Source organism: Microtus oregoni, unplaced genomic scaffold (assembly GCF_018167655.1).
Source record: "Microtus oregoni isolate MIOR12 unplaced genomic scaffold, Mior012 000000F_ref0000247, whole genome shotgun sequence".
Lineage (NCBI taxonomy): Eukaryota > Metazoa > Chordata > Mammalia > Rodentia > Cricetidae > Microtus > Microtus oregoni.
The window spans coordinates 12,688,217-12,705,639 of NW_024543059.1; the positions used below are offsets into that span (position 1 = coordinate 12,688,217).

General features: G+C 40.0%; 1 protein-coding gene across 2 annotated transcripts; it reads left to right on the plus strand.

Moving 5' to 3' along the window:
- Window positions 1-38: 38 nt before the first annotated feature.
- Window positions 39-15,483, plus strand: Saxo2 (stabilizer of axonemal microtubules 2). Of its 2 annotated transcripts, XM_041652737.1 has the most exons (4): window positions 39-136; window positions 2,921-3,100; window positions 4,842-5,044; window positions 12,689-15,483. In XM_041652737.1, the coding sequence occupies exons 1-4, from the start codon at window positions 99-101 to the stop codon at window positions 13,630-13,632; spliced, it is 1,365 nt and encodes a 454-aa protein (XP_041508671.1). In that variant the 5' UTR covers window positions 39-98; the 3' UTR covers window positions 13,633-15,483. The 2 variants fall into 2 exon arrangements, 1 of the variants encoding a protein (XP_041508671.1); XR_005974375.1 differs by lacking the exon at window positions 4,842-5,044 and having other exon boundaries at window positions 12,689-12,818.
- The last annotated feature ends 1,940 nt before the right edge of the window (window positions 15,484-17,423 follow it).

Genomic DNA, 17,423 nt, shown 5'->3' on the forward strand with positions numbered 1-17,423 from the left:
TCCTCCCCGCCCCCCCACGGAAATCACTGGGTTGCCTTGACGACTGCGGGCGCTGACCTGCCCGCTGAAGCCCTGAGAAGGACGCTGGAGCCAAGGGCATGAGGAACTGGTGTCTGTGTCAGATTTGCACCTGCGGGTAAGAAACGGCTGGCGGCTGCGGCGACGACAGGGCCATAAGCACCGCTAACTCCTCGCTGCACGCGCGCGCACACACCTCTGTCTCTCTGTCTCTCGCTCTCTCTGTCTCTCTCTCTCTCTCTCTCTCTCTCTCTCTCTCTCTCCTACACACACACACACACACACACCCACACACACACACAAGCTGTAAGCACCGCTAACTCCTAACTGCTCTCTCTCTCTCTCTCTCTCTCTCTCTCTCTCTCACACACACACACACACACACACACACACACACATACACACACTTACTCTCTTGCCTGAGGGGCGAGTGCCCCGCAACGCTCCCACTTAACCCTCTATGAAGTGCGCTCTTTTTCTCTACTTGGCTGGCTCCTGGAGCCAAACTTTTTCTTCTTTGCAATCCCGGAGGCTTCCTATCCAGAGATTTAAACTGAAATCCAACCCGGTCCTGGTAAGTAGTATGAGCAAATATGGAATCTGGTCAGGAGAGAGTTCGTGTTCCCTCCCACCAATTCTGTTGGTTAATTTAAAAGGAAAGATAGCTAAGGTCTTCGGTTTGCAAGCCGGGGCCTTCCATCCTCCAAACTTTATTGTTATTCCTGTCCAGGAAGCGTTCTCTTGGGGGTCTCTCTGACAAACAAAAATGGCAGTAGTCCCCACCCTAGACCTCGGACTTGGTCTGTAAGAGCTGCCTAACAACCTTCCACCACCAGTAAACACTTTCTTCTCTTTCCTCAGCCTTGGTGTTCACCCAGGGATTAGATCACCTTTGCTAAGTAAATATGAATAATGCCAAGCCCTTTGTATTTCTAATCGCCTTCCAAGGGCAACCACCTACAATACATGTTGGTTGAAAGCAATTTTTCTGCCTCTTTCATAATAACCTTTGTATATAAGTATAGGTAGAAACATAACTTTTAAGGTGTAAATCTGGTGTGTAAGAAAAAAAATATTTTAATCTTTATTTACAGCATAAGTTCTTTTCCCATCCAGCCATTAAGAAGTTCATTATACTGGGGACTCCGCATTCTTCAAATAATATCACTATCCAAGGAAGTGGGGCACTGCCCATGTAAGAAGAAATCCCTTTAAGCTTTGAAGCATGACTAGTAACATCTACTGAAATGTCACTTGAAGAAACGTAGTTCCTTCGCGAGCAATGCCCCTGCTGCTCTCATTTTTATAAACGAGGCATGAGAACCTCTTGACAAAATGAAAAGTTACTATGACTTGCCTAGTTCTACTCAGACAGTGGCTTTAAAATGTGGCCGCCTCCATGGGACACTGTCTCAGAATGGGACAAAGACTCTTCACACCATCCCTCCCCACACCATCTTTTCCTCCTGTCCTATTGGAAGGGAAAAGGGACGATGTTCCCTGTTATTTTTGTTGTTGAAGTCCATCTGTTAGGTACATTTGCATCACCAAGCAGGAACAAGGAGGAAGAGTCTGTGTGGGCATACAGTTCCAGAGGGTACATACAGTCAGGCATGCAGTCAGGCATGGTGGAGTTCTTGTTTCTGGAACATGAAGCAAGGCTTCATACATGCTGGCAGACCAAGAAGTAGAAAAGCCTTTGGAATCAGGGGCTATGCTGCCATGTTTCAAGGGCTGTCATTAGTCACCAACTTCTACCAGGTAGGTGCCAGCTTCCAAAAGCTTTCCAGAGTGGTTCCATCAGCTGGGAAGCAAGGGTTCACATTATGAACCTCAAATTCAGTTCCTTTGAACTCCCACTAGGGACCTCTGATATCACTTCTTTTTTTTCCTTTTTTCCCATGAGAAGAGTTTCTCTGGGTAACAGCTCTAGCTGTCCCATAACTCACCTGCCTCTCTCTCCTGAGTGCTGGGATTATAGGTGTGCACCTCCACGCCTGGACAATTTCATCATTTCTATGAGCTGCCTCTTCAAAAACGCAGGAAGATTTAACAACTGTAAACAGCTATAACTAACAGCGAAACTATAAAGCAGAAGGAAGAAAATTTCCTTTTAAGGATTGCAAATGCTTGACTAGGAGACTTTTGCTTTCTGTATAATTTGTCTGCACTTTTTTTGTCTCATGTCCACCCACAGTCTTTGGTATGTTGCACTGTGAAGACAGCACTTTGATGGACAGTAAAAACAAATCCCAGAGCTCTGACTGGTGTCTTGCTAATCCGTGCAGCTCTATCAGAACTTTTACGTGTACCTGACCTGTGTACTCTGCTCCTGGATTGTCCTAGTCCCTGCGTGGGACAGAGTCACTCAGCACTTCACAGCAGCCTCCTTCTCAGTGGGCCTTGCCGTCTCTGGACTCTCCTGACTTTAAAGCGGCTTAGGCACGTGGAAGAAAGATGTGTAATCAGGATGCTGCCTAACATCTCCCGGCTCTAATCTCTCGGCCTCTGCTATATCCCACGCCCGCCCCCCACTACCAAAAGTGGAAGCTGTGCTCTGCCTCCTTCCTTTCATAGCTATGTTCTGAATCAGAGCCGCCTCTAAGTGTCTGTCATAGGTGAAACCGAAACAGAAAGCTTGTCTGCCAGGCATCTAGGAATTTCCCTTGTTAGCTTTTCTATTTCAGTAGCGTAAAAAGTCACTAAAGTATTATGAGCAAAGCCAGTTTATGCTACATAAGGCTACACTGTAATTTGCCCATTATTTTTACAAGCTTCTATGCAGAGGGGTAAGCTGTGCTAAAGTTCAAAGAGGTGAGGTCACTGGGATCCGGTTAACATGCAATAACCACACAAGATGCTTGTAAGGCAAAATAAAGTTTCTGTTGATTTGTTTGTACAGACGGCATCGTTGTCCACATGGAGCCACAAGGGTTTATGAACATTCTGGCATATCTTGCCCCACAACGGAGTATCTGGAAAAATATCCAAAATATAGCAACGTTCTTCCACCTCAGAGTCTTAAACCCAAGCAAGAATTTCAAGCGTACCGTGGTAAAGTGGAAGGAGTAACTACATTTAAGTAAATATTGAGAAATGTTTCCTTATATTTGATCAACTTTTCTGGCCTTAATAAAGTCTTCTTACTATTTTAATTTAACTATCTAGTTGAATTAAGTTGAACTAATTTGAGAAGCAAAAAGTGAATCAGAACTTGAGAAAAACAGGTAGAAATTAAGTTACTTTGGCAAAGAGAAGGAAAGGGAAAATGAGGTTTTATTGATTTTAATTGCCTAAAATATCCCATATTTATACAATTCACACTGTTACCACCATCTAGAGGAATGCCTCTTCTTCCTAATGTGTTTGTGTGTATGTGTGTGTGTGTGTGTTTGCCCTCATACATGTGCGTGCAAGCATGTGTATGTGTGGGTATGTCTATGTATATGTTCTAGTTTTTGCATCTCTGATTGGTATCTAATATATTAACCTGCAAAGGCAATTTTTTAAGCATGAAAATTTAATCTTATCATGAGCCTGCTTGAAATACTTTAAACATCTCTGTTGTTTAGCGCAGACTCAGTCCCTTCTGTAACTACTACGTGGATTGTCAAACCTCTAGTTTGTTCTTCCTGTTTGGAATTCTCCCTCTTTCCCTAGCCGCTACTCATCCAGTCTGGAAATGGCAGCTCAGTTTTCCTTTGTAAATATCATCTCTGCCATCCTACCTTTTTAATTCAGCCTTTGAGGCCAAGGAAATATCCCTCTTGTAACACAGTGTTCCGCACCAGCAGGACGTACATCTGTTGTTTTCTCAGCATTTCATCCTTAGCAACCTAGTATAATACCCGTTACCTAGAGTAGGACCCAACATTTCTCTAAGCAGGGCTTAGAACTCTTGCAGGATTCGCTCACGTTGATCATATTGACTAGAAAACTGAAGGGTGATTTATCTCTACAAACAATAAGTGTCATTCTATACATGTTTCTAGAATATAGAAAGAGACTGTGTGAACATGTGTGAGATTTTTGATCTTGACAGCATAACTGTAGCTCAGTTAGGTGACTGTCAGAATTGACAGTGTGTATCTTTAAAACAATTATAATGTACATGTTAATATTGTGCAACTTTATTTATAAGAATGTAAGGCATAGACAGGTTAACCAACTTATGCAAGGTTATGACGCTATTGAATGACTAGGATGTGGATTCAGGCAGTCTGTTAGCCTTGACTCTGGTTTTCTCCGTTGGACTGTCTCAGCCCCACAGCACCACCTCTGTCGCAATAGTGTTAGAAAATGCACAGCGGGGCCGGATTCCCATTTCATCCCCATCCATGGCCAGGGCTTCTGAGAGATCGAGAATCTGAGTAAGACTCATGTCTGTGCTATGAGCCTAACAATGTACAGGAAGATATTGTAGCTTCCCTAGGAAGTTGCTGTGCCTAAGTATAGTCTGTGTTGACAAAGGTGGTTTTTAACAAGTTGGGTACAGAGTTAGTCTTAACAAATCTATCAGCTCATCAAATCTTTCTCTTCTATATTAGATTAAAAAATAAAATGAAGTTACTTGAGAATTTTACTCACAAGATCAAATTGAGATATTTCAGTTTTTAAAAACTAGGATTTTTTTGTGTCTTTTCTTGTCATTGGATAGTCTTATAAAATAATTTAATTGCTTCTTTCAAATAATCAACTATTACCATTTTAATATCTCCTTAAATTATTCAAGTAAGACAAAATTGAAGATTTCAGTACTGTAATAATCAAAACAGAAGAACCAGGGAAGCTATGTTTCACACACACACGTGTGTATATTTCAGGTCAGATTATCGGCCTTACGAAGTAGTCAAACCACCTCGCCACATACCGGAAGAATATAAACCCAAACAGGGGAAAATTGATCTTGGTACTACCTACCAGCGAGATTTTAATCCTTTCAAAGTGCAGCCTGTGCTAAAAGTCCGGCCTGTGGAAAGACAACCAACCAAAAAGGGAAAGCTGGACACTGTCCCAACTTACAAAGGTAACTTGTCATTGTAAAGACAAAGGTGCCCCGCACCTAAAACTGCCAGCTTTGACCTTCACAGTCACCTCACCATTTTCTTGTACTGTTGTACTTAGCCACCAGCTAGGAAAAAGCATTCTGCGCTCTGACCAAAATAGTTTTGTTAGCAAAACCCAGTCACAAGTGAACACGCTGTCTCCTGGGGAGTCAGGAGTCCTGGACTCTCCTCCACATTTCTCCCCTATGTGGTCTGTGTCTCAGAACATCTTAAAAGAAAAGGACTACACTGGCCAAGGGTCTAGGTTGCTCTCGTCCCTTTGTGCCACTTAGTGCTGTCTTTGGCACCCTTTCCTATCCGACAATGAGCTGAGATTCCGCAGAGAAAGTTGGAGTTGTTGAAAAGACAAAATAGCAACTGTCCTCTTGACACAAATCCCAGACCAGTCTGTAAAACTAATGAATCAGTAGATTAACAAGCAGAATATTGCTTTTATAGTCTAAAGGCTAGATTAGAGGATGAAGCTTTGATCGAGGAACAGATGATTCTTGGTACTGTCATTTGGAACAGATACGCGTCTCCACCTCTCCTGGCCCAGCACTCTAGGTGACAGCAGATAGGGCCGACCCCTGCAAGTCTGGCTTGCAGCAAGAAAGACGTGTGAGTATGCTTTCCCATTGTTAGCAGTTCATTACTAGAGTAGGCGCTGGCAACTGTATGACCACCCGCCCCGAAAAATCCTACAGGATGTTAAAGTCTTCATTTGAAAACAGAGCTTCTTGATATGAACTATTCTAGTTTTTTTATTAGTAACACAGTTGCACATGCAGGCTTATATTCTTTCTGTTGGTTATGTGAAGTAGCTGAATGGGTGTGCTCCAATATATGAAACTTTTGCGAGAGTGTTGGCATATATAGTTGAGTAGGTAATAGCAATGAATACTTTAAAAACTCTTAGCATTGGGCTGGAGAGATGGCTCAGTGGTTAAGAACATTGACTGCTCTTCCAAAGGTCCTGAGTTCAATTCCCAGCAACCACATGGTGGCTCACAACCATCTGTAATGAGGTCTGGTGCCCTCTTCTGGCCTGCAGGCATATACACAGACAGAATATTGTACTCATAATAAATAAATAAATACATACATACATACATAAATAATTAAAAAAACTCTTAGCATTAAATGGCTAAGTAAAATTCAAGATATCAATATATTATTATCTGTTGGGGAAGTTAGGAATAATGGCCTTTCTGATTTTGAAAAACTGAGTATATACACTGTTATAGAAAGGGCCAGTTATAAAGACTAAGGATGGTGAAGTATAATCATACATCACAAGCAAATTACTGAGATACTGATATACATAAAAGATATTCTCAACATAAAAAATAATCTTTGGCATCTATGAAACCATAGTAATTTTCTTTTATGAGCTATATTTTAAAAACAGTAATAGTGTTTTCCTGGATGCTGTGTGCATATATGTAACACACACAGACACTAGGGTTTCAGATTTTCAGGCATGAAACAGCAACCTCAACTGTACTTAATTTTGTGTGTGTAATTCTGAATACCTTCGTTAGAGCAGGTATTTCTTACAGTCTAAGAGTAGAGGGCAGAGGGAAGACAGAAACAGATTACTGTAGAGAGGAAAACACCCGGCAGTGCAGTCAGTGGATCTCTATTTCTGAACACGAGGTTTCATGAAACAGAAATGTGTCTGTCCTCAGCGTAGAAATTCATTCACATTAAAATGTAGATGCTAAAAATGGATTGCTGTGATTTGATAAAAGTCTTGGAACTCACTCTGCCCTGTGCTTATTGTAGAGAATACAGAGATATAGACTGGAGAGTTATTACTGACATTCAGAAATTTTATTGCCAATATAAGGAAGTAAAAATCTGTACATCAAAAACTATAAAACACAAATTGAAAGAAGCAGAAAGCTCTTTTGTATCCATGGATTGGGATAAATAGTATTTAAATGTCTGTGATACCAAAACAGTCTACAGATTGAATACAATCACTATCAAAATTCCAGTGACATTTTCTCAGAAATAGCAAAAACAATTCTAAAATTTATATGACACCAAAGAAAACTAATAGACAAAACGGTTTGGATAAAGAACAAAGTGGTATAATATTTCCTGATTTCTAATTATTACAAGGCTTCCATAATTAGTATGCTAATAACAAGAAAATGAACACACGGACTCATGGAACAGAATCAAGGGCTCAAGAATTTATATTAGCATATACAGCTAATTAATCTTCAACAAGGGAGCTATAGATATACAATGTAGAAAAAAATATAATCTCTTCAATAATTTGTATTGGGAAAATTGGATAAGCCCCATACAAACATAATAAAATGGGTCTTTGTACCACACACAAGTTAAAGCAGAGGAAAGACACAAATATAAGACCTAAAATTGTAAATCTCCAAGTAGAAATACTGACTTTGGGATTTGTTTCAGACAGGATGCCAAAAGCATAGACAACAAAAGCAAAAACACATAACTGGGATTACATAAAACTAAAGACTGCAACAAGAAGTGAAATGGCAACCTATGTATTTGCAAACCATATTTCAGATAAGGGGCTAATATCCAAAATATATAAGAAACTCAGAGTTTAGTACAAAACAAATCTTATTTAAGAATGATCCTTGAGGGGTTGGAGAGATGGCTCAGTGGTTAAGAGCATTGCCTGCTCTTCCAAAAGTCCTGAGTTCAATTCCCAGCAACCACATGGTGGCTCACAACCATCTGTAATGAGGTCTGGTGCCCTCTTTTGGCCTGCAGACATACACACAGACAGAATATTGTATACATAATAAATAAATAAATATTTTAAAAAAAGAATGATCCTTGAATCTGAATAAACATTCTTCCAAAGAAGACACAAATGATCAACGAGTGCATGAAAAAGAAAAGATTCTCAGAGTCACTAAGATAGGGAGATGCAGATGAAAACAAAGATCTGTTCTCATCTATTCTGTTGGATATTATCAAAAGATAAAAGAGAACCCTTGTTGTAAGAAAAATAACTTTGTACTCCTCTGCATAGGAGTATAAATGAAGCATTGTTATTTAAAATGCATAAAGGATTAGCAGAATTCTAATAAAGATGGGATAACAAAAACCTGAACTAATTCAAAAAAATGTAGGGAATTAGTTATGCGGGATGGGGAACATATGAGGGAAAGCTAATAGTGACATGTTCAAGCCTCGCTGGCTCATTCTTTGCTTTATATTTAAATATTTAAGAGTGGTTCATCATACAAGAGATTTAAAATCTGATGTCAAGAATTCCTATTTACATAAATTGTGGAAATTCTTTGAAAAAGATAATTCACCAAGTTAACTTAAGAAATAAAGTTCAAATAGATATGTTACTGAAACTGAATTTGAAGAATTGCAGGTGTAATTTGAAATGATAAAGAATTATCTGGGATTTCCAACTTCTGAGTAAGATGCAGAAAACTGAAGAGAATGTTCGCAACCAAACACGGAAAACCTAAGTAGGTAATATGTAGAATCATAACTGGTCTTGAACCCCTCAGGAAGCTGAGATCATAAGTCCACTAACAGAGCAAAACCAGAAGAGTGATCAATGCAAAGTGAATGTTACAGCTTGGAGACAAGAGAAAGGAAACAAACAAACAAACAAAATGTAATATTTCTCTCATTTATTACATCCCAACCATAGTACCCTCCTCTCCTCCCGGTCCCTCTCTCCCCACTCTGCCCCAGATTCACTTCTTTGTTTCCCTTCAGAAAAGGGCAGGGGCCCCCAGGGATATCAACCAAATAAGCAAAAGAAGCTTCTTTTTTTTTTTTTTTTTTTTTTTTGATTTTTCGAGACAGGGTTTCTCCGTAGCTTTTGGTTCCTGTCCTGGAACTAGCTCTTGTAGACCAGGCTGGCCTCGAACTCACAGAGATCCGCCTGCCTCTGCCTCCCAAGTGCTGGGATTAAAGGCGTGCGCCACCACCGCCCGGCTGCAAAAGAAGCTTCTTAACATGTAAGAAGAGCTGTCCCCGGAACTAAGCACTGAGATCTACTATAAAGGACAGGAGCATGGCAACGCTCTTCTGCGGTGCAGGGTAAGACCGAGCTGGAGAAGGACAACAGATACCCTCCATGTACACACAGAAACCCAGTCACTGTTGGAAAAGGTCAGGATATGGAGAGACACATTTCCTGAAGTGTAGAAAGCTAAAGGATGAAATAGATGGATGAAAAACCTCCCTGCAAACCAGCCTCCAACCTGAATACAGGAATTATACCAAAGACACTCTGCTGGTCCACTGAAGGTAAGCATAGCAACAGAGAGAGCCAAACTCAATTGTGGATTGAACCAAACTGCACTCAATAAAGCTCTGGCAAATGAACATGGATTCATTTATGATGTCTGTTTTTTCAAATTGTAAAAAGGGGGAGGTAAAGAGGGGGGAAAGGAAGACATTGTCATGAGACTAAAGGAAAACTCAGTCCAGGAAGGAGTCAGATAGTGGATCTACCAGGGAATCAAAAAATTATGACTGATGGTCAGAAACAAGTGGAAAAATTAGCCAAGATATGGAAACTACAAGAAGGATAAAAAATTAGTAGAGGTGACAATGGCTTCCATAGGATTTCAGTAGATACGTGTACACCCAGGGAGGGAGAGGAGCAGTGAACTTCAGATAAATCAATATAAACAAACTGTAAGGAGGAAAAACAACATGAAGTGCCCAAAACTGTAGAACACTTGGAAGTAGGCCTGACACACATCACTTAGAACACCAGAAGATGGAAAAGAAAATGAGTTATCTGAAGATTTAAGAGAATATTTTTCCAGCAATAATGAGTAACATCAAAATATTGACCAAGAAAGCTTTAAAACCCCCAAGAAGGTTACATTTATAATTTAAAACATCATGTAGAAACATACAGACTGATTAATATGAGAGACACTTTATTAGTCCAGGCATAGTGGCACACACCTGTAACCCTGGTACTTGGTGAGTAGAGGCACAAGGATCAGAAGGTAAAGACATCCTTGGTCACACAGAGAGTTGAAGGCCAGCCTGAGCTATATGAAACTTTGTCTCAAAAACAACAAAAAAGAAGAGTGAGAACTAGGACCATGGAAACCAAAAGATAGTGTAGTTGTATCTTGAAAATGCTGAAGGCTAGGACACAGAGGGAGTCTGCCAACCATATCAACCCTTAGTGAAAAGATCTTTTATAAAGTCTTTTTTTTCCAGACAAGCAAAGAATTATCAGTAGATGTCATATGCAGTTTTAAGAGAAATTCTTCAGGTAAATGGAATACGAAGCAATAGAAACTTGGTCTTCATAAAGAGAAAAAAGTTCCCAGAAATAGGTGCAATAACAATATCATGTTTTTCTTGAGCAAAAATGCTATGAATTTTGACTTTTTTTTTTTTACCAATTACAGAAGTACAAAGTAAAAGAGGTAAGAATTGGAAATATGCTGTACCTTAGTTGTTATTCCTCAGTCACGTGATGTGTAACAATGCAGTCAACAGAAGACTGCTTTTACAACCATAGTCCACTAAGATGATGTCATAGGAGGAAAAAGACACCATGGAATGCCAATATTCCCATAGCAAAAGAACTGTAAAGATGCAGCTCTCTACATCCCCATCAGTAAGGTGCACAACTGCCAATGTAAATCAGAACCAGATCACTCAAAAGAACTTGGATTTGTGAAAAATTTGTATTGTACATTTTAAAGCAAGGGGAAAAAAAACCGGCCTGCAGGCCAAGTGCAGCCCACCGTTTTCTTTTTGCAAATAAAACTCAATTGACATACCAGTTCTTTTCCATACTACCTATTGCTGCATTCTGGACATTGACAGGATTGTGCATTTGCAGTAGACACTCCACTTTTAGAGACTTGTGTTTAAGCCTAAGACATGTCTTCATGGCTATTACATCATAAACGTGTGTCAACACCTGCCCTGTGGTAATCCTGTCCCTGAGATTGGAAACTTAAAACGAAGTCGGCCTTAGCCTGCTTCATACTATCAAGACTTGTCTCTCACCCTCCAGGTTCTTCTTTCCTTTTTGAAAGCCCAGTTGCTCTGGTACGGAGAAATACTTTCTTTGACTCATTTACACAGTCGTTTCTTTCTCGTAGTCTCTTTGGCAGTAACTGTGAAACTATGGATCTTCACTAACACCTCTGATTTCCCTTTAGTTACTGCAAAGCAATGCTATAGTTTTATACTGTAGTTTCTAAAGAACAGAGTAGCTCAAGAACAAAGATCCCTAGTAAGGCTTCCTGTGGACTGGAAATGGGAAGTTATTGGGCACAGAGGGAGCTGGAGAGAAGTGCGCTGGCTAAGGTGTCCATGATCTCACTCGCAGCATCTTGCTTCTTCATCCTCCTTCTCTTGTTGCTATCCTCCCGACCAGCTTCTCCGGCTACCTGTGTCTTGTTTCTATACGAGTCTTTCAGTATATGGCTCACTAAACATCAGTAGCTTAAATATTTAGTTTAAAACTCAACAGGAATGCCTATGAATGAGGGCTTTTTTCTTCCTAATCGATAGCCACATAGTAAGCATTCAAGGCTGAACTATTTCAGTTGTCATTCCCTAGACTCTGGTTCATATTCTATTCCCTTACTTTATGTATAAAATACTTGCCTTTTATAAATTAACTTTTGATATTAAAAATGTTCTGGGGATGCAGTAAATTTTATATTTATTAGCTTACTGCATTATCTAGTATGTAAAATACTTGTCACTTAGAAATTAATGCTCAGTGTTCTAAAAGACTGTGTGGTGAAGGAAATTTTACCACATTGCTCAGCTTACTACTTTTCCGTCTAGAGATAGATTACACAAAGAAGCCCTCACGGAAATATAAGCACTTCCACTTTCCATCTATGCTTTAAGCAAGCTGGAGGTTTTGGATTTCTAACTCTCAGCCCTAATGTTCACTTCTAAATTGCACATACAGTTTCAAACATACTCAGTTTGGGCTCCTGATCTCTAGATGATACTGTATCTCTTGGGACTGTCTTAAAGCCCAATAATCCATGGAATCTTGCATCTTTGATCAAAATCAAATTGAAATTTGAAATTTTTCCTTCTTCATAGGATTTTTAATTTTCACTAATAGGATCCTGGAGGTTATCTGGTGAGTTTTAAGATACTTAAAAAGTTGATCAATTGTCTTGTAAATGTTTTGGTCTTGCAAACTTATCTGTCTCATGAGATGCATAATCAAGACCTTGACTTCTTCCTCTTTGAGGCTTCTCAAGCCCTGAATCTTACAGCTGCCCTAGTACTTTGTGAGCTGTAGTGAAAATGCTTGCCAGTACATTTTACACTGTCTTCACCCACAACACAGTCTACTTAACTTTCTGTCCACACTCAGGTCATGCGTACCATATGCCCTTGTGTGTAATCAGACATCTACTGGAAGTAGAAAATGAACTGTCCTCAAGAGGGAGATGCATAGAAAAAGACAGAAAAGAAACAAAAAGAACAAACATGGGGGAAACATCATAGCTTGTGCCAGTCTTTATGTATCTAAAAGAAATCAGAGGATGGTTGGCGGTTAGAGAAACAAGTCAGGATTCCTTGAAGAAAGATATTTTCCTCGGTACTTAAAAAATGTTTTGTTTGTTCTAATTTTCAAGATGATTATAGATCTTGGGAGATTCAGAAATGCGAACTGTGTAAACCAGAGCAAATTTACCATCCCCCAGACGTGAAATTCGGAAACTCAACTACATTTCAGGATGACTATGTTCCCCGGGAGATAAAGCCAAGGCAAAGCTTTAAGCCCTGCTCTGCGGTCAAGTGTTCTGTAGGCCCCTTTGATGGTGATACAAGTCATCGCCGAGATTACGTACCTCATCAGCTCGAAGTCAAGTTCGAAAGACCAAAAGAAGTTTATAAGCCTACTGAGCAGCCTTTTGAGGATCTCACTACGCACCGGAATGACTTTCAGGGCTTTACTGGAGAAACTGCAAAAATCTGCAGACCTGCCTACAACAGAGTAACCCAAAACGCTCCGTTCAGTGGGAGCACTGAATTCCGTGACAGTTTCCAACCATGGGAAATCCAACCACCCAAAGTCAAGGAAGTAGCCGAGTATGTGCCCCCTCAAGGAAGCATGCAGCTAGACAGTACCAGCCACCTGGACTATGTTCCCTATCAGGCCAGCCGAGTTGCTGCCATCAGGCCGGTTTCTCACAGCAGAAAAAGCGATTTTCCTTTCCAAGGAAAAAGCACCATGAAGGAAGATTTCCAAGCATGGGAAAGTTGTCGTCAAGGGCTTATTAAGCAGCAGCAACAGATTCCCAACCCATCCGGGAAATTTGATGGTTTGACCACTTTCCGATCTCACTTTGTGCCCCATGAGTTGATCCCAGTGGAGAGCTGCAAACCTTTAAATGCCACTGTGAAGAGCTCGGTTCCACTTGACGATGTCACCATGTATTCCATACAGTACACACCAAAGAAACAGGAAATCTGCCCGGCTAGCTATCCTTCTCCTCCAGGTTATGTATTTGAAAGTACAAATTCCCAAGGACATAAGTTCTTTCGCAAGATCATTCCTGCAGTGAAGGCCTTTTAGGAATCAAATAATTTTTATAAGAATGCTAATGAGAGTTCAGTTTTTAAGTGAAAACCTAAATTTTATAGTGAAAAATATTTTAAGAGATATATTATTTTTAGCTTTTTAAACAAGTTGGGACATATAGATCAGAATTCCCACATCCATTTTTGTACTAATAGTTTAACCAAGAATGCTCATTGTCGCTCTTGTGTTTTGTGTTTTGAGCTGGGGCCTCCCTAGTCTCTCCAGGCTAGCCTGGGACTTGTAGGCTCCCTCTGTCAGGCTCCTGATCCAAGATCATTCTTTAGTGAACGTTTCTGAAGGTTCAGTGATGCGCATGCTCACCTCCACAGGCTGGGGTGTAGCTTGTCCTCCGTCTGTTGCCATTTTTACGTCTTTCTATAGTTACACAATGCTACAGCTACTCTCTTTGTCATGTATCAAGTACATTGGGACTGTCTAGAACAAAATTGGAGATGAGATATGGATTGAACTTCCAAAAAAATCTAGGATTTACTCATTCATTCATTCATTATTTTTTTTTCATTTAACTTCAACCTATTTACAGAGCCTAGACCAAGTCATTGGTCTAGTAATGTCATTACCAACGTTGGTTGGTAATGTCAGAGACTTCTGCTCTGCTCCTTGTCTATTCAACATAGCTAGAGGCATTGCTCTTTGTTTTTTTTTCTTTTTTTTCCTACAGAAATATGTTTATTGAAAACTTACATTTAGACAATTAGTAACTTGAACACGAGCAAGATAGCTTCAGGAATATAAACAGAGTGTTCTAAATACTACATCTCCTCTAATCTGAAGGGAGATAACCAAGATTCTATCTTGCATAGGGGCTTGGGTGCCACTAAGCCAAGAAAACTGTTTTTAAACTAAATACTTAATTTACAAATAACACAACTAGCCCCTGCCCATGGATGGTAAAAATCTTCAAACACCTAGCAAATACTGTGTTTCACACGTGAGGCATTACTCTTTGAAAAGGCCCTCTGGACTGGAAATCAGAGGACCAGAGTTCAAGTACTAAGATCATCAGTTTCTATTTGTGCCACTGTAAGCAAGCTGATACCTCTCCTCTGTGATTCATATGAAAAGAACATTAGTTCTGCCTACCTCACAGAAGTCCACTGGGAGCGTCGAGTCATGAGTCATGCAATACATTTGAATGCATAAGGCACAAATGTGAAGGAGTGATTAACTAACCCTCAGCTACCTTTTGTACTTACTTTTTCCTTCTCAAATTAGGAGAGTTATAGACTTAATACTCATTACAGCAAGGATTGTAAAACAACCTTTGAGTTTATGAGTAATATGTATTTGTGAGAGGCATCCACACACTGTAGAGTCACAAGAACCCTGTAAGTAATGGCAGAGAATAGAGAACTTAGATTAAATGCTTTGTTGTGAATGGCTGTATTTTCAAAGAGAAAACTATTTGCTAGAGCAGTTTTGGGGAAGCCTTCCAGCTCTGAGAAAATCTTCAGGAGAAACCTGTGCACCCAGTGGCCACACCAAGAATCACTGGTCACTAGCACGAGCTGTAATACCTTGTTCACCACTGAAAGTATACAGATAAGTGTGAAGAAGGAAGGGGAAGAGATGCCACTAAGGGACATGGAAATAGCATACTATATTTATAAATGCTGAAAGGTTCCAGTGAACTAAGATCAAGTGATTACTTTAATAAATGATTGTATTTGGAAGAACAAGATTGACTTTAAAATGAATTTTAATGTCTTCATGGTTGTTTAAGAATATATACTGGGGATGAATTCATAGAATTTTATTCAATATTTCTAATTAATCGAAAGGCATTCTCCATATTTGCATTTATTATAAATGTATAATACCTGAAAAACTTTTTATGTATAATTAATAAATAGATTGATCTTCATGAAGTCATTTCTGTATTATTTTATTTGAGTTAGAACTTCTAAATAAATTCCTAGTTAGATAAACCTATACATAAATAGAATCCCACTATTTTAAAATAGAAAATATTACTATAATAATCAAAATTTTAAATTGGATAGTGCACACCATTCTCTTCATTCTAGCTCCTATGTTTAATATTCAGATCCCTCTGTAATTTGATGGGGTTGGCCTCCTCTCTGAACAAATGTCATCCTTAAGAAGTATCTACTGGTGTTTTCTGAAGCAGTCTTCCTTAGGCTAAGGACACAATGACAACTGTTTGTCACACTGTAACCTAATATAATAGATGTGAAAATAGAAATCGGGACAGATCATAACCTAAGACATTCAAATGGGAGTCAGAAACATCTTCCTTAACAAGTGCCAGCTGAGTTGAAGAAATAAGGATGAAGAAAAACGGCAGGGATCATATCCTAATTTGCTTCTATTGCTGTGATAAAGACCATGACCAAAAACAACTTGGGAGGCACTGAAAGCAACTCCCAGAGAAGATAGACTATACCGCTTACAGTCTGTCACGAAGGGAATTCATCTGAGGGATGCACCCAAAGCAGGAACGAGCAGGCAGAAACTGAAGGAGAAGCCACGGAGGAGCATTACTTACTGGCTCTCCATGGCTTGCTCGCCTACTTTCCTATGCAGCCCTAGGCCATAGGCTCAGGGTGGCACTGCCATACTAGACTAGACCCTGCCTCATCAACTGTTAATTAAGACAATGCTCACAGATGCGCCTAGAGGCCAATCTGATGGGAGCATTTCCTCCACTGAGATTCCCTCTTTCTCTATGTCTCTAGTTTGTGCTATGCTGATAAAAAACTAATCACACATTTTTTTTTGTAGTACTGGTTTGATCTTTCTCTTTCTTTCTTTCTTTCTTTCTTTCTTCCTTTGCTTCTTTCTTTCTCTTTTTTTTGTTCTCTTTCCTCCTTTGAGAGAGAGAAGGGGGAATGGGCAAACATGAACATGAAGTTGGATGGGGAGGATCTGGGAGGAGTTGGGACAGGGAAATAATATGACTAAAACACACCATATGAAAAAAATAAACTAACCGGCAAAGCTGAACCCTTGTCCATATGACATATAACTACATCACTAGCAAACTATTAAACTAGAACCAGTCCTTTCTTGTTTATTCCCAAGATCTCATGTTACTATCACAATATAAAACATAGCACAGCTTCAAAAGTTACACTATCTTTTTAAAAAATTCAAATGGTATCTTTAAAATAGTCATCTCTTTAAAAATCCAAAGTCTCTCAACTATTTTCTCCTGTTAAATGAAAGTTAAATATTTTTTTTTTATTCCAAGAGGGAAGACCCAAGACACAGTTACAATAAAATCAAAGCAAAACCAACACCCATCAGTATAAGTAGCTTGGTACTCAATGTCATGAACTCACTCCTGATCTTCTGGGCTCCAAAGGGCATGGACAGCTCCACCTCTCTGTTTATCATCTGCACCACACCCTGCTGGTCTCATTGGATCAGGCCACCTCCGCTCCTTACCTGCTGTTATCCTTGATCACACCTGTGTTCTTACATCTCCAATATACTGGGGTTTCACCTTCATCAGTGGCCTCCTGGCCTCTATACTAGGACTCCAAACCTGCCACATGATGCCGAACCTCAGCCTTTCCCCAGGATTTCTTTGATTCTGGAGCTTCCACTGCTCCAGAGGCTTCATCTTGGCCAATGGTCTCTTGTGGGCTCGCACAAGGCCAAGCCCAGCTGTTCTCCATGACCGCTTTAGCTTTGCTGCTTCTGTGTGGCCCAAACCAGCACCACGTGCGAGCATTATTACACAATACCAGTTCAGCAGCCAGCTTGAGAGGTCGCCTTGAACCTCTGCGGACTTCTTG

What these genes read in the sequence shown, in the direction of transcription:
- Saxo2 (XM_041652737.1), top strand. Translation starts at nt 99, where the DNA reads ATGAGGAACTGGTGTCTGTGTCAGATTTGCACCTGCGG. An exon ending in TGTCAGATTTGCACCTGCGG is followed by an intron (nt 137 to 2,920) that starts GTAAGAAACGGC and finishes TTGTTTGTACAG; the next exon opens with ACGGCATCGTTGTCCACATG. An exon ending in GAAGGAGTAACTACATTTAA is followed by an intron (nt 3,101 to 4,841) that starts GTAAATATTGAG and finishes TGTATATTTCAG; the next exon opens with GTCAGATTATCGGCCTTACG.